This window comes from Scardinius erythrophthalmus, assembly GCF_964197995.2.
Source record: "Scardinius erythrophthalmus genome assembly, chromosome: 16".
Taxonomy (NCBI): domain Eukaryota; kingdom Metazoa; phylum Chordata; class Actinopteri; order Cypriniformes; family Leuciscidae; genus Scardinius; species Scardinius erythrophthalmus.
The window spans coordinates 14,556,143-14,573,550 of record NC_138236.1 but is presented as its reverse complement, the minus strand read 5'-3'; the positions used below and the strand labels follow the sequence as shown (position 1 = coordinate 14,573,550).

Sequence of the window (17,408 nt, the reverse complement as noted above, 5' to 3'; positions counted from 1 at the left end):
ATGTACTGTAAGTGATGTGCGATACAAATCTAAGACAGTAAAGACATTCATAATGTTACAAACGATTTCTATTTAAAAAATGCACTTTATGAAAAAGACAATCAAAGGTTCCACAAAAATATTAAGTAGAACAACTGTTTACAACATTGATAAATTGAGCACCAAACCAGATTTTTAGAATGATTTCTGAAGAAACCTGGAGTAACAGCTGCTGAACATTTAATATTACAATATTTATTAATGTATTTACTGTATTTTGATCAAATAAATACAGCCTTAGTGAGCATAAGATACTTAAAAAAAAAAAAAAAAAACTTTGAACAGTAGTCTAATCCATTTAGCAAAATAAATTGAAGGTCTAACAGGTTGTCGACTCCGGTATAAAACTAAGGTTGGAATGGTCAACTATCTCACAATACATTACACAAAATATCATAGATAGATCATGATTGATACTTCACCAAACACGAGTGAGTGAATCTCTTGTGCGATTGGCTTCACTTTTATCTCGTATCATAAATAATACTACTCTAAAACGAAGGACTGATGCAATATTGTGAGGAAAAATAAGTGCAATAAACAATGTAAGATTGTAGCGGCACAGACCTACAAATATAGATGATGTGCTAGAAGGCATCTGCCGAGATATTAAACTAAACCCAATTCAAAAGCACTTCTGTTGAGAGCAAATACCACAATAAAGGACAGTAGCAAAAACCTAGAGACGAAAACCACTGAGAGGTCATATCGGACCTCCTACACCTTTCTCCTCAACCTCCTTAAAATCAATACTCCACATCCTGTAAGACAGATCGAGCGTGAAACAGTATCGTGGAAGCGGATTGCAGTGCTGTATGTGGGTGACATACTTGGCAGAGGGGGAGGGTAGGAGTAAACGCTGGCTCCTCGTGCCCAGCACAGCGGGAAGGGATTGCAGCCGCTGCTCTCCATCCGCTGGCCTCCTCTCTCGTCTCTCTCCCAGGCCCAGCGGCTCTCCGACTCCCTGACACAGTCATAGGGAGCAGGGGGTGACCCCGGCCCACCGCAACGCACTTTGACCAGGCCACCAGGGATGGCCCTCAAAGGCTTGTGGCGGGGCGTAGTGCGAGGTCACAGGAAGGTGATTGGTCAGCTGACGGATGCTCTAATCCAGAAGTGCGAAAACATGAAGTGATCCAGAAGAGCATGCGGTAATGGGAAAGAGGGTGAACGCCAGGTAGATACAAATACAAGGTGTGCTGGTTTTGTTTTCGAAAACCACTAACAAGAGCAGTGGACAAACATCCAAAAGTGACTGGGAAATCCCACAGCGGTCCGGAGTATTCCAGAGAATGGGGGCGGCAGGAAAGGCTGGAAGAAAAGCAGAAACGTCAACAAGAATAATCCTCACATGCTAAAATGCTTCCTTTTAGCTGCCTTTCTGAGGTTCATCCAGATTAAGAGAGACTGCGGTGACGGCGTGTGTAAGTTTCACAATCCGGCAGAGTGTGTCTGGAGAGAAAGTATGTGTAACAGGGAGGGATGAGAGAGAGAGAGAAAATCAGGCCAACTGAAATGAGAGGAGGGTCCTCTTTAAATATGCTAATGAGTCCTGTGAAACCAACTGCTATTGGATGACCAGTTTATGTTTACAAAACACAGACCACCAAGCTAAAAGAAGCAGCGAGCAGGTTTTTCAGGGTCAGGGTTTGACCAGGATTATTCAGTTGGGCGGTCCGGCTTCTGTTTACATTCTCCGCATTGTGTTGCACATTTAAATACAAAGCATCATTAAGAACCCCTAATCACCTTATGAATAATGGTAGAAATGTTATATTGTACGCTTCATCAAGAGGCTGTTTGTGGCTCTTCAGGACAGCTGTGGAGTTTCATGTAGAGAGCGACTGAAGGAATGTCCGTCAGCTACCTGACAAAGGCTCAAGGAAGGAAGCCTGTTTCCTGTTTTTGACAACAGCCCATACTTGCAGAGATGCACATAAATAAACAATGAAACATCGCTGCAAATGTAGCTTAAGTTTTTTTTTAGCGAACAAGTGCATCATCAAGCTTTGCAATTTACATAACTTCAACACAGTTTTTCAATGTACTGAAGAAATAGTTCAGAAGTTGTGTAATCCCAAACATACCCTTTCAGATTACAAACTACAGCTAAGACTTTGTTCTGTGCTATTTACTATACAAACACAAAAAAATATCAGAGATTTACCATAATTCAGTCTGCAATGGCATTGACTATATCTAAAATTGCAGAAGATACAATGCAGACGAAATCACGATTTAATGATAGCAGTAAATAACATCCACAAAACTTCTAAAAAAAAATCAGCTTTTTTGTAATTATGCATGTAAAATATATCAGAATTTTACTGAAAAACATTTTTAAAAATCAGTAAAAAAAAAAAAAGAGCAGATTCTCTTTGATTCTCTTCAGTTTATATTTGTATTATATTTTATTTTATTTAATAATTGGTTCACATCTTTTTAATGATAATTCAAACTATTTCTTTATTTGTGAACAAAGTAGTGTTATTTGGCTTGATAAAATGTGCACTTCCAATGAAAAACAAATCTCTAGAATTGATATTCAATAGTTTTGTTTAAGATATCTGAACTGGCCATATATATTGGAAGTGTTATTTTCCATTTGTATTATATATATATATATATATATATATATATATATATATATATATATATATATATATATGTTAAGAGAGTGCTGAAAAGAGAATGGAGAAATGCTGACCAATTGTCTTTTATGGATAAATAATACAGTGATGACCAAAACAGACAAAGGTCAAGAAACTTAGTAGAGGAAGAACAGTTCTTCCTGACCTGTACTGAGTACAGTACAAGACCTGTACCAGCAGATTTGTGCATTATTTTGTTATAATTTAACTTACCGTTTGATTTCAAAGCATATAATGCAGAAAATAATTTGCTGTTGTTATTTAAGAGTTTCACCTTGCCATGTTTGCCAGAGATATTCATTACCATTCCAAGCACTCGTTCCCTATAGGGAGGGCAAACAGGTCATTTCCTGCTATACTAACCGCATTCTCAAATATCAGCTAATAGGCCCCATTTTGTGCTTAATAATGGTCTCCATAGATGCCAAACAGACACACAGGAACCCTACTGTCTAAAAAGGCCCTCCTTCCTTCCAACAGTAATGCCCTTGGTGATGGAAAGAAACAAGGTTAAAAATATGAAGCATCAGCTGATTGGATGGGCATCTTGAATCTGATCCACAGAAAACTATGAATGAATTGAAGATGCACCAGCAAACTACACATCTAGACTTGAACAACACTCCCTCAACACACACAAAACAAAAAGAAAGAAAAAAAAACCCAAAGCTTGAGAGTTTACAGCATTAAAAAGTGTTTTTACATAAATGAATAATACATCAAATGAGAAAAGCTGGTTATGAGGGGGAATTAAAATGCAGCTCCATTGTCATATGGGCAGCCCAAAGGCAGCTGACAGGCTTTGGAACAGAATGTACTGATCTGCTTTATAGGAGAACACGCTCTACTCAATTCACATTCAGTAAATGGTGGATTAAGGTTAGGCTGACATTTCCCCCCCTCCGATCAATTTGAAATCCATTTCAGAGAGAAAGCGAGAAAGGGAAAGTAAAAGGGAAAGTTGTCTTACCTGCATAATATGATATCCTTGAAATATCTGCAAAAAATAACAGAATCATATTAGAGTTTATACAGTTGCAGAAATAATCTTCATTATACAAAAGCATTGGATGTATGTTCAAGCACCAGTGTGTGTATAGAGAGCCCTCTAGCTGTCAACTGCTCTGGTAATCTACACATTCAACTTCAACTTCAAATCACCAGCTACAGTCAAGACTAAGTGTTTATGTGCACTTAATGATAAATGCATCTGAAACAACCACTGACACAGAAAAGGAAAACAAACTAAAATGAAATTACAAATACTGCTACTAGACTGATACTAGAAATTCTAAAACCCAGACCAGTCTATTAGTTTTGAGGTTATCTATATGCGAACATTTATAATAAATGTTTTTTATTTTTTATTTATAATGAATGTTTGTAAATGTTTCATTAACTTTTTGGTATGTTACATTATTTCAAAATTTACAAAAAAATGTGACATACAGATACGATGTAATCTGTTTTAGTTTTTTTCAACAATGCAATTTTGACCAGGTGCAACTTATAGTCAGGTGTGACTTATTTTCTGGAAAATACGGTAAATATATCAACACATGAATGAAACTTGCCCTCATTAAGCCATTTCATGGGGTTTTAAAGGTTTCCATTTCTGTGTCTAGAATAGAATAGAATAGAATAGAATAGAATAGAATAGAATAGAATAGAATAGAATAGAATAGAATAGAATATAGAATTCTGACCAGTGATCATTAACAAAAAACTGAACATGTCTGGAACACAACATAACACAATAGAATAGAATTATGTCCGAGGATCATTAGCATGAAACTATAGAAGACAGAAAGGACAGAGTGATACAAAAAGCAGAGAATGAGGTCATTCTTGAGCCCACTGCAGGTCAGCCAGAGGCTGAGCGACGATCACAACCACAGCAAAGCCATCTCATTATACAGCTGGATAATCTTTTCATTGTAGATGCTGAATTTCACTGCACTTTAATTGGAATGCAGGGCATTTCAGCTATTCAAAGCATCAGTATTTCACACTGCATTCCGCGGGACCTGCTACCTGCTACACATAACCTGCTAGAGGGAAATAGAAGCAAAGCAGACAGTAATTGTGAAAAATAGACAGCTCAGAGAAACAAACACTGAAGCCATCCTTCATCGAGAACAGAGAAGATCAGTAAATTGTCATAAATGAACACACACATCGCATTCGTCTATTGTAATAGGCTGCGCTGTAGCTCCAGGCCTGACTGTGAGACTGTAAGAGTGAGAGCAGGAGAAGAGGCTGAGATGTTATCGCTCACATAATCTCCTGACTGATTCATCACACCAATCTGAGAAAGTGCTCAATTCCAAAAACTGACAGTCATGCTACATCAATGTTTTCAATAGGGATATAAAATAAATGTCTCTGTAAATAAATGAAGAATTCAGATGCAAAAGCCTCTAAATGCCATCTGAAATTTTCTCATAGAATGATCATTTTTATCAAGCTCATATATTTAAATTCAATCATTTCACTTAAATGGCAATGAAGATTACCTAGTCATTGTCATTTAAGTGAAATTACTGAACTTGAATATACGAGCTTGATAGAAATGATCATTCTATGAGAAAATTTCAGGTGGCATTTAGAAGCTTTTGCATCTGAACTCTTCAAATATAAGACAAAAACACTGTGCTGTGCGAGAGAAAACATGTAATACTAACTTAAAACTGATTTTTGGAATATGGCCGCTTCTTTATTGATGGAACAAGGTTGTCTAAAAGATCAACTTCCAGCCATAACAGCCATCTACACCAACTTGGACCATACATGACAAGCTTGGACCAGAAACTCTACCATGAGAAGCTGGTTTAATTTTGATTTTCCAACAAAAAACAAAACTCTTAATAAGAATGCAAAACTACGCAAGACTAAAGAGGGATGACAGCCAATATCTTAATGATGCCTTTATTGCTTATTGAATAACAGCCAGATGATCTTGCACAAGTTTTCTGAGAACATCAGTTGTTATGAAACGCTGATGCCAAGTTATTATGACACCCAGAGCATTTTACACAAAGAATAAATCTAGGAAATAACATGAAAACTAAGATTAGAAGCAAGCTAAACATTATGCTCACGATCACAGAGAGCAAAGCGAAAAATATCTTTTTAAAATGTTAAAATTCTCCAACTAATTTTTCCAATGAATGGACGAATGCAAACAGGAAGTTGCATTGGAATATTTTGAGAAATGCACAATATATATCTGTACCATATCAGGTTGTCATCTGATATTCAAGATTTTTGTCGTTTTTTGGGATCAATAAATAGTATAATATGTAATCGCACGTGCTCAATTCCTCTATTTGTACATTTAAATGCTTTTGCAGTTATCTTACACTCACTTTAAAAAAACTAATTTAATAACATTGTTAAATGTAATGCTCAGCAAATCTCAAATTGAATATAGGCTAATCTTTTTATACTGACATTATAATTTTGTGATGTCTGAATTTACCATTTAAAACAATTAATTGTTAGTTTTTCATTTATTTAGACAAAAAGTATTTTAATATATGTCATTCCATTTATCAGCCACATTAACATCAAAATAATTATTGGTCAGAATTGTATCCCTTCTGCTTTTCTTAAAAGCAAGTACAAATAGAGTCAAAAGCATAACAGAGAGAGATGTGTTTTACTCAGGGCAGAGGATAGGAGGAGAGTAAGCCACAGGGGAGAAGGAAGAGTAAGAATGAGAGACAGCGAGGAGAGGATTGACCCCTCTCAACAGCATCTACAAAAGACATCCATCAGTGCAAACCCTGCTCAAAGCCCCCCTCTGCTTACAGCGCACGTTTCTTAACCTCTTATCTTTCCTCTCAGCAGTCACAGCTCTGTGACAGTGCCATAAAGACTCATCACGTTGGTGCTGCTGGCTGACAGAGGCTGAATTGAGACCAGTTTTAAGGTACAGATGGTGAGATGAATTTAATTAGGCCCTGTTTATACCTGGTATTAAGAAGCAATTTCATCAATTGGACGACACCAAATACAGGTGTAAACGGGGTCCAAAAAGTTAAGCCTGTCCACTTTCGACCACTTCCAAAAGTAGTTGAAAACGCATTCGACCGGATTGCTTTCATGGTGTAGAAGCTCATGTGGTTGAATACGTTCCAACAACCACAGAAGACTGCCTACTCTCCACCTACTGACTTAATGCATAAATATTATGGGAAGCGCACTAGACAGATGGGATTTAAAGTTTGTTGGCTGAACTGAAGACCTAAGTTTAGTTTCAAGACGAAAAACATACCAAGCACAATGTTCTCTCACCATTCTTGATTTCTAACACACACTACCGCGTTCGAAATGGTCTTGTGGCTATCAGAGCAGAAACAGAAGCTGCTGCTTTCTGTGTTTTTCCGTCGTCTCCTTTTGTGTTCATATGTAAATTGCATGAGCTTATTTCGTCCATTAGATCTGAAAAAGCCCATATATTTAATTTAGCCGCCCATCAACCCTCCCCTCAAAGAAATCAGGACAGAAGTGGTCAAAAGTGGACAAAAGAGATGGATTTAAAACACCAGGTGTAAACGGGAACGTGTCTCCCTCATCTACTAGTGATTCCATTGACCAAAACGCATCTTAATACAAAGTGTAAATGGGGCCTGAATCAATGCAAGATGACAGGTCTTTACCACTGATGACTTCAAAGGATGGTCCACCCAAAAATGACAAATCAGTCATCATTTTATTCACCCTTCCTCTGACTATTTCTTCTGTGCAACAAAAGTATTTTGAAGAATGTTTTTATCCATAGTGAGTGATTCCACTGACTTATTGTTTGGACTTAAAAGACACCACATTTGTCAAAATATCTTCTTTCGGGTGCCACAGAACACCCCCACTAGATCAGTGGTTCTCAATCCTGGTCCTGGGGACCCACAGCTCTGCACATTTTATATGTCTCCTTTATCTGACACACCCTGTTCAGTTCAGAGCTCTTTCCTAATGAGATGATGATCTGAATCAGGTGTGTTAAATGAGGGAGACATACAAACTGTGCAGAGCTGTGGGTCCCCAGGACCAGGATTGAGAACCACTGCACTAGATGATGATCTCCCAAAAACTATGTTCCCTGAAAAGTAAAAATCACTATTAAAAAGAAATCAGTCAGACAGAAATGTCGCATCGCTGCTATTTGTGTTGACCTCAGCCAATAGTAATAATGACAGAGAAAATGTCACCCTAAGGCCTAAAAGCAGCCCAGGATAATTCCCTAAATGAATAGCCCAGAAGAAAGACCCTGAGGCCTGGCTGAGCGGAATAAATCCACATTCCAGTCATCATGCCCTGGCTTAATAATACACACCTGACAATTCCAATGCTCGGTTTAGCAGCACTTCAGGTAGGAGAAACTGGATCTTCTTTACCAAATTTTCCTGATGCGCTTCTGGAGTCATGGTAACATAAATATTCACCCATGCAGGCAAATAACTTCATCTACGCGAGCCATCATAGAGTCAACACTCATCGATCAATATCAGATACAAGACTGACAGTAGAACAAAGATTCCGATTTTAGTAAACATTGAAGGCGATACAATAGTCGAACAATACACATGATTCACCATGAGTAAATCAGAATGCTGATAGCTATCTTTACAATGTCAGACAAACCACCATATGATTTAATTAGCTAGTTCAGTTACTGAATAAACAAAAATATATACATGGAAGTATCCAATAACTACACCATTCAAAAGTTTGGGGTCAGTGAGATTTTTTTATGCTTTTGATAAAAAGTGTCTCAAAAAAGGCTGCCTTTATTTCATAAAAATACAGTAAAGATGTGTGTATTGCAAAACATTATTACAATTTTAAATAAGTTTTTTTATTTTAATATATTTTGATTTGTTCCTGAGATGACAAAGATACATTTCAGCAGCCATTACTGAGAAATCAATATTGAGAACAGTTGTAATGCTTAATATTTGTAGCACTTTTTTTAAGAATTCTTTGATGACTAGAACATTCGAAATAAATAACAGCATTTATTTGAAATATAGATATTTTTAAATAATAAATGTAAAAGTTTTTTTCTTTCCAAAACAACAACAACAACAAACATTTATAACGGTAATAATATATATTTAAAGAAATATTCCAGGATCAGCGAGTTAAGCTCAGCATTTGTGGCATAATGTTGATTATCACAAAAAAAATATTTCCACTATCCCTCATTTTCTTTTAAAGAGATGAAAATATAGGTTACTGTGAAGCACTTTCAATAGAAGTGAATGGAGCCAATGTGTTAAACAGAATTATAGACACAAGATGGAAACAAAATGCATGTTAACGTGATTTTGTGTAAAAAATTGTAAAAAAAAATGATGGCTTGAGCTTTTCTCTGTGAAGTTATGTTCAATTTTACAACTTTGATGCCATGACACAACACAACACCTACAATTAATGCAAAAAAAGATTGATTAAGCAGCTTGACAGCTCAAATAATACATAATCTGCTTTTAAATCTGCAAAAACTTGCCCCCATTCACTTCCATTCCAAGTGCCTCAATCTTGGTTTTGCGATAAAAAAAAATAGATGGAAGAGTGAAAGTAATTTTTTGAGATAGGCCTAATCAACACACATGTTGTCAACTGAGCTAAACTTGCATTGAAACCGTAATATTCCTTTAATGGTCTATTTACTCTTCAATCCAAGTTCACTGAAAGGTTACTGAATATTACGTAGGCTAAACTCTTAAAACATCTACAGCGTAGGTTTCTAAAACTTACATCAATGCTGATTTAATGTATAAGCAACATTCGCTGTGCCTGCCTGGTGGATCATTCCAATACCTGCAGAGGACCAAAGCTATGTTGAGACTTGTCAAATACACAGGAATTTGTTCTAAACAAATGTTGCAATGCATTACACATAACCTGCATATGGCGAACGACATTTAAAAACTAAACCTAATCAATTATAACACAGATAAACAGCATTAAACCACCATGTAAAAGACCACAACAAGCTAAGGACACTACCATCCTACCATTACTCAAACCAAAATAATGAACCAAAACATTCTTTAAAACATTTGCAGGATCGTGTACATTAAGCAATAACAGTGAAAATGGCTATACACACAGGAACACCTCTTTATTTAGTATTTGAGGACTATTATCGAGGCTTATTGAAAATACACCACCATATAAAAACATAGCCTCGAGCGCAGCTCCACACCAAGCCAAGCCTCCTGGAGTTCTTCCGATCACATTTGCATTGGAAATATGAAATATGGCTTGAGGTAACCCTACTCCACCCTGAAGCAGAAAAAATGCCCTTTGTTTTATAGATGAGCCCATATGCGAGTACGCAAAGCAGTGTTTTCAAATGAGATGCTTCACCTGGATGGGTTTTATATATATATAAGTGAAATAAGCCTCCGACCCTGAGCTGCCTGTTAGAAACCCTCTTCCTGTCTTTGAGCAGCTTGTAAATAATGAATGATTACCATTACACAATGCCCCTGTGATTAATGTCAGCACTATAACAAAGACTCACGTACCTGCACTAGCACAACTTAGAAAACTCCAGAACTGCATGATGTATTTCCATGTACCTTTCCAGGCTCTTTCCTCAGTGCTCCTTACCTGTGCTAATGACGTAACGCTAGAGAATACCTGCAAAGGGTTCCTGATACCCACACATACACACGCCTATAGAAGCCCCGCCCACCACATAACGCTGCTCTGATTGGTCAACATCCATAAAAAGCAGGTGAAGAGCAAACACTTACTAGTGACTCATTTATGTGAATCGGCTCTCTCGAACAGGTCCTTGCAATCAACTGGTTCTGCAATCTGCATCATTGTTTGTTTTTTTGTTTTTGTTTTTTTTAAGGTTATTTACGTAATTTAGATTTCCCACGTTTTGATAAAATTGTATTTTTAAACCAACTTGGTTTCGTATAAGCCTATATGTTGATTTAAGAAAAAAAAAATCAGTCTGATTCGTGAACGAATCGTTCAGAAAAGTTGTGCGAGGCGGTTCAAGAGATTCAATAGAAAGAACCGCCTTAAAAGAACGATTCGTTCACGAATTTCTAAGTCAGCATAAAAAGAAAAGAAACAGAATAAAGAATAAAACTTTGATAAACAGATCAATAATTTAATATGGTTGTGGACAGATATCACACCCTCCTTGCTAATTATTGTAGCTTTTCCAATAAGTTTTTTCTTCTATTTTATAAACAATAATCGAATTGAATTTAACCAGTTCAACCCTCCAGAATATTAAACCATGTATGGCTATCCGAGATATTGGGCTACATAGCCTCCCTAACAAATAAGCGAAATTACTGCATTTTATGAGAACTAGTCATTAAGTGAAAATACATAATATTGGTAGAGAGCATCATAGGGCAAATGCGAATAAAGCTTGCCCGCATTGTCTTTTGTTATTGTTTTCAGTTCACCATGTGAACAGAAACAATCTGACAACAATACACAGCACAGACCCTAACACAACACAGTTAACTCAAGATAACAAACCAACAGCGATCATGACATATGTACACCGAGTTATTAAACATGCAGATTGGTGTTAAATTTGACACGACGCATTTTCCGTAAGGAAAAAAAACATTGGGAATGGCTTAAAATTGCTGGGTATGGTCTCTTTCGCATTGCCAGGAGCATTTTGTCTTGCAAAACCGTGCATAGCTGACTTTTATCAGAAATTTCATAACGATAAGGGAATCCTAAGCACGCTGCAATGCAATAACACGCCTCGCATTCACAATCTAATTCAACACAACATGTCAAATTGGCCCAGGAAAGCCCACTCTTCATGTCCAAGTGCAGATCCGAGCCCCTCACGCTATGCTACCAGGCTAACACACTTATTGCAATTATTATAGCAAATATGAAACGTGCATTCTTAACAAGGGACCAATATTTACCATATTCTTTTCATCGAATGTCTCCAAAAACGCGCCCTCTTGATAAACACCCTGTAATGTTGGGCTTAGGTTTGTATCCCGTGTTAACGCTGTTTGTGGGTCCGTCCAGGCTCCGTGGGGTCTGTAGTGGATCTGAAGCCGGAATCCTCCCTCTTGCTCTCACTCGCTGCTGATAGTGATGACCGATTCGCGAATGAATTATTATGCTGAACCGAATCTTTTTAATCGTTCTTTAGAACCGACTCGCAAAGCGTTTGCAAATCAATGGACTGTACAAGGAAGAAAATTGACAATTAAAATGTATGTGAGTGACATGATAACTATAACGCTAATATGTGTGACGGGAAGGAACATTTGTCTGTTTAAAAAAAAAAAAAGAAATGAGACAAAAATCTTTATCTCAATTCAAGTGAAAGCATCAAATGCAAATCATTTTTAACATTAATCTACATTTGTATAACTTAATCGAAAACACAGCGATAAGCAGCGAATTTAACTAAATATGTGTTGGAATCCATAGGCTTCAGGGAACCCTTGAATGATGACTCAAACGAATCAGTGAATCGGTTCGCTGAAACGAACGGGTCGAACGAACCGATACAGTAAATGAATCGGGCTTCCCAACGCTCGCTGCTGCAGTTCTGAATCGCTCGCTCCAATATGGCTGACTCGACCTGAGACCAAAAATATAATCTAGCTGATGATAATTTTCTAATGGAAAAATAATAATCTATATAGGCTACTGGTACAGTAGACTAGCCTATATTAAGATATTGAAGTTGGTGTTGATTATGATTCATTTGGAAATGTCACCAACAAGGGAAAAAATAGCCTACCATCCACTTGACTTGACTACATCAGTATGATTTGCACCTGTCAACTTTACTGAAGAATGTGCTCACAAAATATTTCTTTGACATCAAAACTAATCATTTCTATTAATCAACTGTCTGTTATTTTGCTTCTCAATTATACAAATTCATTCTTATGCTGCGCACACCAGCTCTGAAAGCACTCATATGTGCTGCACGCCTACACACTAGACAATCCAGGGACTTAGGGACAGGATAGATGTATGCTGGCTTTGTCTTCCAGACACATCCCCAAAATTCCTTCCAGTGACGTCTGACAGTTAGATGGCTGACCCCAGGGTTAGAATGTTACACATCAGCCAATCACTGCTCTTTGCATGGGCGGCAAAAAACAGCCAAGGGTCCCTTCTGCAAACACGTCCTGAGCAAGAGGGCTGATTCAGAATGGCTCCATGTTTATTAAGTCATATTTATTTAAATATTAAAGGCAAATGCTGACTCCACATTAACGTTGATATTCTAAGATGTGACATTAAAAACACTGTGTTTGCAAGAAAAAAAGAGGCTGATCTAGGAGAAGATTCTGTTTGTTTTTGTTGTGTAAAAAAATGAACATCACGAAGCAAAACAGTTTTTAGAACATTTTACTGCAAAATAATAATAGAAAATTATATTTAGTAAGAAATGATAATTTACTCTATAAGAAAATAAAGCCTATTTTATTAAATATTATTCATTAATATTTTTAGAACATTGTGTATGCATTGGCAAATTATTTTAATTTTAATAAATCACATTTACCCCACACACTTTATTTCATTATTGTAATGTGAAAAAATACATTTGATACATACAGTAATGATATTTTTTTGCATGTAATAATGAGAAATTTGTTTTTATTATATATATATATATATATATATATATATATATATATATATATATATATATATATATATATATATATATATATAATAAAACCAAAATTATTTATTTCTGTATTTATTTCATATCAGAAATGATTTAGGGGAATCTTGTAAATGTCTGGGTCATATTTGGTCCTCAGCCAAAAAAAAAAAAAAAAAAAAAAAATATATATATATATATATATGTGTGTTGTCAAAATAATGCAATAATATATAAATAATTTTAAAATAAAAAACTAATTTAAATATCCACACACACTGTATATATATTACATTTAAAAAATAGGATATTTAAATTAGTTTTTTATTTTAAAAATATTTATATATTATTGCATTATTTTGACAATATATATATATATATATTTTTTTTTTTTTTTTTTTTTTTTCTGAGGACCAAATATGACGCAGACATTTGCAAGATTCCCCTAAATCATTTCTGATATGAAATAAATACAGACCCCTGCAATAACAAAAACCCATATAGATAACAGAGTAAAAGAGCAAATTTTCATACAATCTTACAAGCCACTGCAGAGACACCACAAAGATTGGCACACTGTTACACAATCTACTTATTATGGCTTCAGTCCATCTTTAGGCAGTGCTGGTGTTTGGACCTCAATTTCCTTTTATCCAAGGCTTTTCAGGAAATTGTGTACATGGCAGCTCCACAAACCTCACCCGATTCTATATTCAGCTCTTTTGAAATAAGAACAGCTTTTAAAAGGACTGAAAGCTTTCAAATTAATTCAGAAGGATATACTAAACTGTTATTTATATTTTACAGCTACAAGCTTCAAAGACTTTGCTTATACTCAGACTATACAGAAAAACAATTCCACTGTTGAGATTTGAGCAATCCCATTCCTGAAGTATACGCTTCAAGAGCACAGCAATTGGTTCTTAATTTATTTTATTTATTTCGGTAGCACATTTAAAAATAACTCGAGTTGGCCAAAGTGCTTTCCATCCAAATAACATTTCAACAGCATAAATAACAAAGAACCAAAAACATAAAACACCAAAGCAAAACTACATTAAACCACAAGACAACAGTAAAACAAGGTGTAATGCTGACTCATATGCCTGGGCAAGTATGCACCCTAAGACGTGATTTAAAATGACCCAATGTAGTTCAGCATCTAATATCCAATGGCACGTTATTCTAGAGGCAGGGTGCAGCAACAGAGAAGGCACAATCCCCTTTGGACTTTAGACGAGATTTGGGGACCTTTAATAAAATAATATAAAACCTTTTAAACCTATTACACTCTTAAACTGCACTGACCTGCAACTTGGTCCACTCCCAGTCAAAATCCTAGTTGCTGCATTTTGGCAGTTCAACAGAACAAGAGGAAGCCGTAGATACTTGAACTTGAAAATATAAAAGCCTGTATAACCTGCTTCAAATCAAGACGCAACGGATTTTATTTTTGCAATGCGCTTAAAATGAAAGAAATCAGACTTCACCCCTGAGTTTACATGCTTATCAAATTTAAGCTCTGAATCAAAGATCACTCCCAGATTCTTTGCTTGCTTATGTACTTTAGAGGCAGGAGGGCCTAGACGATCAAGTATATACGTGACATAATGGAGCCGAACACTAGGCATTCTGTTTTAGCTTCATTAAAGGGGTCATATAATGCCATTTTTGTACAAGCTAATATGATTCTTTAGGGTCTAAATTAAAAGTTTGTAATATACTTTAATTAAAAATTCTCATTAGTATTGTAAGAAAACACTAATTTTACCTGGTCAAAAACAGCTCTGTTTTCAGCACGCCGTTTCAGTGCATGTGTCTTTAAATGATAATGAGCTTTGCTCACTCCGCCCCTCTGTTCTGTGCGTACACCGTTTGTAACACAATAACCACGCGTTGTTCATTATAAACCTGGGATTATGAATTATATTGAGAACGTCGTACATGGAAAACATGCTGTAATGTACCCTGAGTGTAAACCTTAGATGCATTCATCGTGAAGCCTGCAGCAAGGTTTGCAAATTTCGCAAAGATTAATATAAATACTAATATAAAGGTTAATAAAACATTACACTCACATCTTCTGGAGGTTCAGCAGTAACACGTTGGTACCGATCCGTTTTTTCTCGTTTGTAAAGCTGTCTGGTGTGAAATGATTCGCGTAAACATGAAAGCATGGACGATCGTGGGGAATCCCCGTGAGGGAATCCCCACGTCAATCCTTTGGGCATATCGCTTCAAAAACAAAACTCAGCCACTGCATCTATAACGGCTCAGATTTAGGAACATCCAAATGACTGCTGCGTTCCTTATTACATCTAAGAACAGAACACCACAATCGCGTAGACGCCATTCTACTCCAGCATAACAACAATGGCGGACTAGTATGAGGACGGCTGTCACAGCTCGCTCAGGGCGGGTCTTGTGTTGAAGCACGGCTGTCAATCACAATCGCGGGAGGGGCGTACGATCTTATGACGTCACAATATCGAACGGCTTGATTTCATAGATGGTGTCGGTACACGATCCGTTCCACCTGCACGATCCGTTCTACGCATGCGTATAATGGGATTTTAGCAATATTGCGAATATACTTTACCAGTTTACCTCATGTAAACACAATACTTAATAATGTGATTAAGCTCATAATTGCATAAACTATAATCGTATTAAAACGGGCGGCGTACGCTGTTTTAAATCGCAGCATGCGGCCATGTAAACACTTTAATCGCACTAACTGAAGTGCGCGTGTGTTTTTGTCACGCACCTTAAGCGCATATTCATTTTAAACTTGACATTAGGAAGTTTTCCCTGAACTCGTGTCAACACGACTCACTGTCAAAATACGTCCATAAGTCTGCCTTCATCCAGAAACAGCTCAAATAACGTGACAGCAGTGTATAAAACTGTTACAGGCACCGGCATAATATTTCTGTCTTCATCACGGCACAGAATAACAAAATACGTCCATAAGAACCCGTTTGTTATTTAACGTAAGTAATTATGCGCATGCGTGAAACGGATCGTGCAGGTTGAACGGATCGTGTACCGACAGATGGTCAAACATATAAGGAGATTAAAACAAAACCACTGGATGGATTTTAATCATGATAGGATGGTTGTGTACAGGCACTGCCAACAGACATTTCAGTGCAATCAACTTGTAAAAGTGCATGTACCATTATATGACCCCTTTAAGTTATAAAAAATGCTGTGCCATCCATAGTTTAATGTCTCAGTCTTAAGCAATTCATCAGGGCATTTAATGCAGATCCATCATATGCCTTCAACAAAAGATACAGTTAAGTGTCATCTGCATAACAATGATAAGCAACATTATATTTTCGACAAATAAGGCAGAGTGGTCGCATGTACAAAGAAAACAATATGGGCCCCAGAACTGACCCCTGAGGAACCCCACAAACACAAACGGCAGAATCAGAGAAAATTCCCAATTGTACTAGAGAACTTCTGTCCTTTAAATAAGAAGAAAACCATTTGGGGGCATTTCTTAGGATCCCAACCCACTGACTTAAACACTCTAAAAGAATTTCATATTCAACCGTATCAAATGCTGTCGTAAGATCAAGGAGAAGCGGAACAGCACACTTTCCAGCCAGCAATAAATCATTGTTTAATGTTTAAAAGAGCAGACTCTATGCTGTGTTTAGACTTAAAAAACCAGACTGATATTTAATAAAAATATATTATTTATAAATGAAAGCAGCTGATGATAAACAGCCTTCTCCAAAATTTTAAATAAAAAAGCCAACTTTGAAATCGGGCGGATCAAGGATCAAGTCTAGGCTTTTTAAAAAGAGGTATACAGTAGCATGCTTTAGACAAGATGGGACTATACCATTTGCTAGAATGCTATTTATGATACACAAAATTCTTCGGGCCACAACATTCAGAACCTGGAGAAGATGAGAAATATATGTAGGACTATTGGTACAACCAGCACTGTAGTAGTTGGTTGACTACCTTATATAGTGACTGTCTAACTCTAGTAACAATTAAAACCAGTAGCTGCTCTACTCACCACATGCTGACGGGGTTACATG

At 36.6% G+C, this 17,408-nt stretch overlaps 1 protein-coding gene across 8 annotated transcripts in view; it reads right to left on the bottom strand.

Moving 5' to 3' along the window:
• ptk2ab (protein tyrosine kinase 2ab) overlaps positions 1–11,821 on the bottom strand; it is a 65,206-nt gene extending 53,385 nt beyond the window's left edge. For 3 of the 8 annotated variants that reach the window (XM_081387829.1, XM_081387831.1, XM_081387832.1), the window contains exons 1-2: positions 11,627–11,800; positions 3,661–3,687 (exon numbers count right to left, since the gene is read on the bottom strand). Coding sequence is in view for 4 of the 8 variants with exons in the window: in XM_081387823.1 (XP_081243949.1) it covers positions 870–951 (82 nt within the window). In the remaining 4 variants the exon portion in view is untranslated. Of the gene's footprint in view, positions 1–869; positions 963–3,660; positions 3,688–11,626 lie in introns of those variants that run through there. The other 5 variants (XM_081387827.1, XM_081387828.1, XM_081387824.1 and 2 more) reach the window with 3 other exon arrangements.
• Between the last annotated feature and the right edge of the window lie 5,587 nt (positions 11,822–17,408).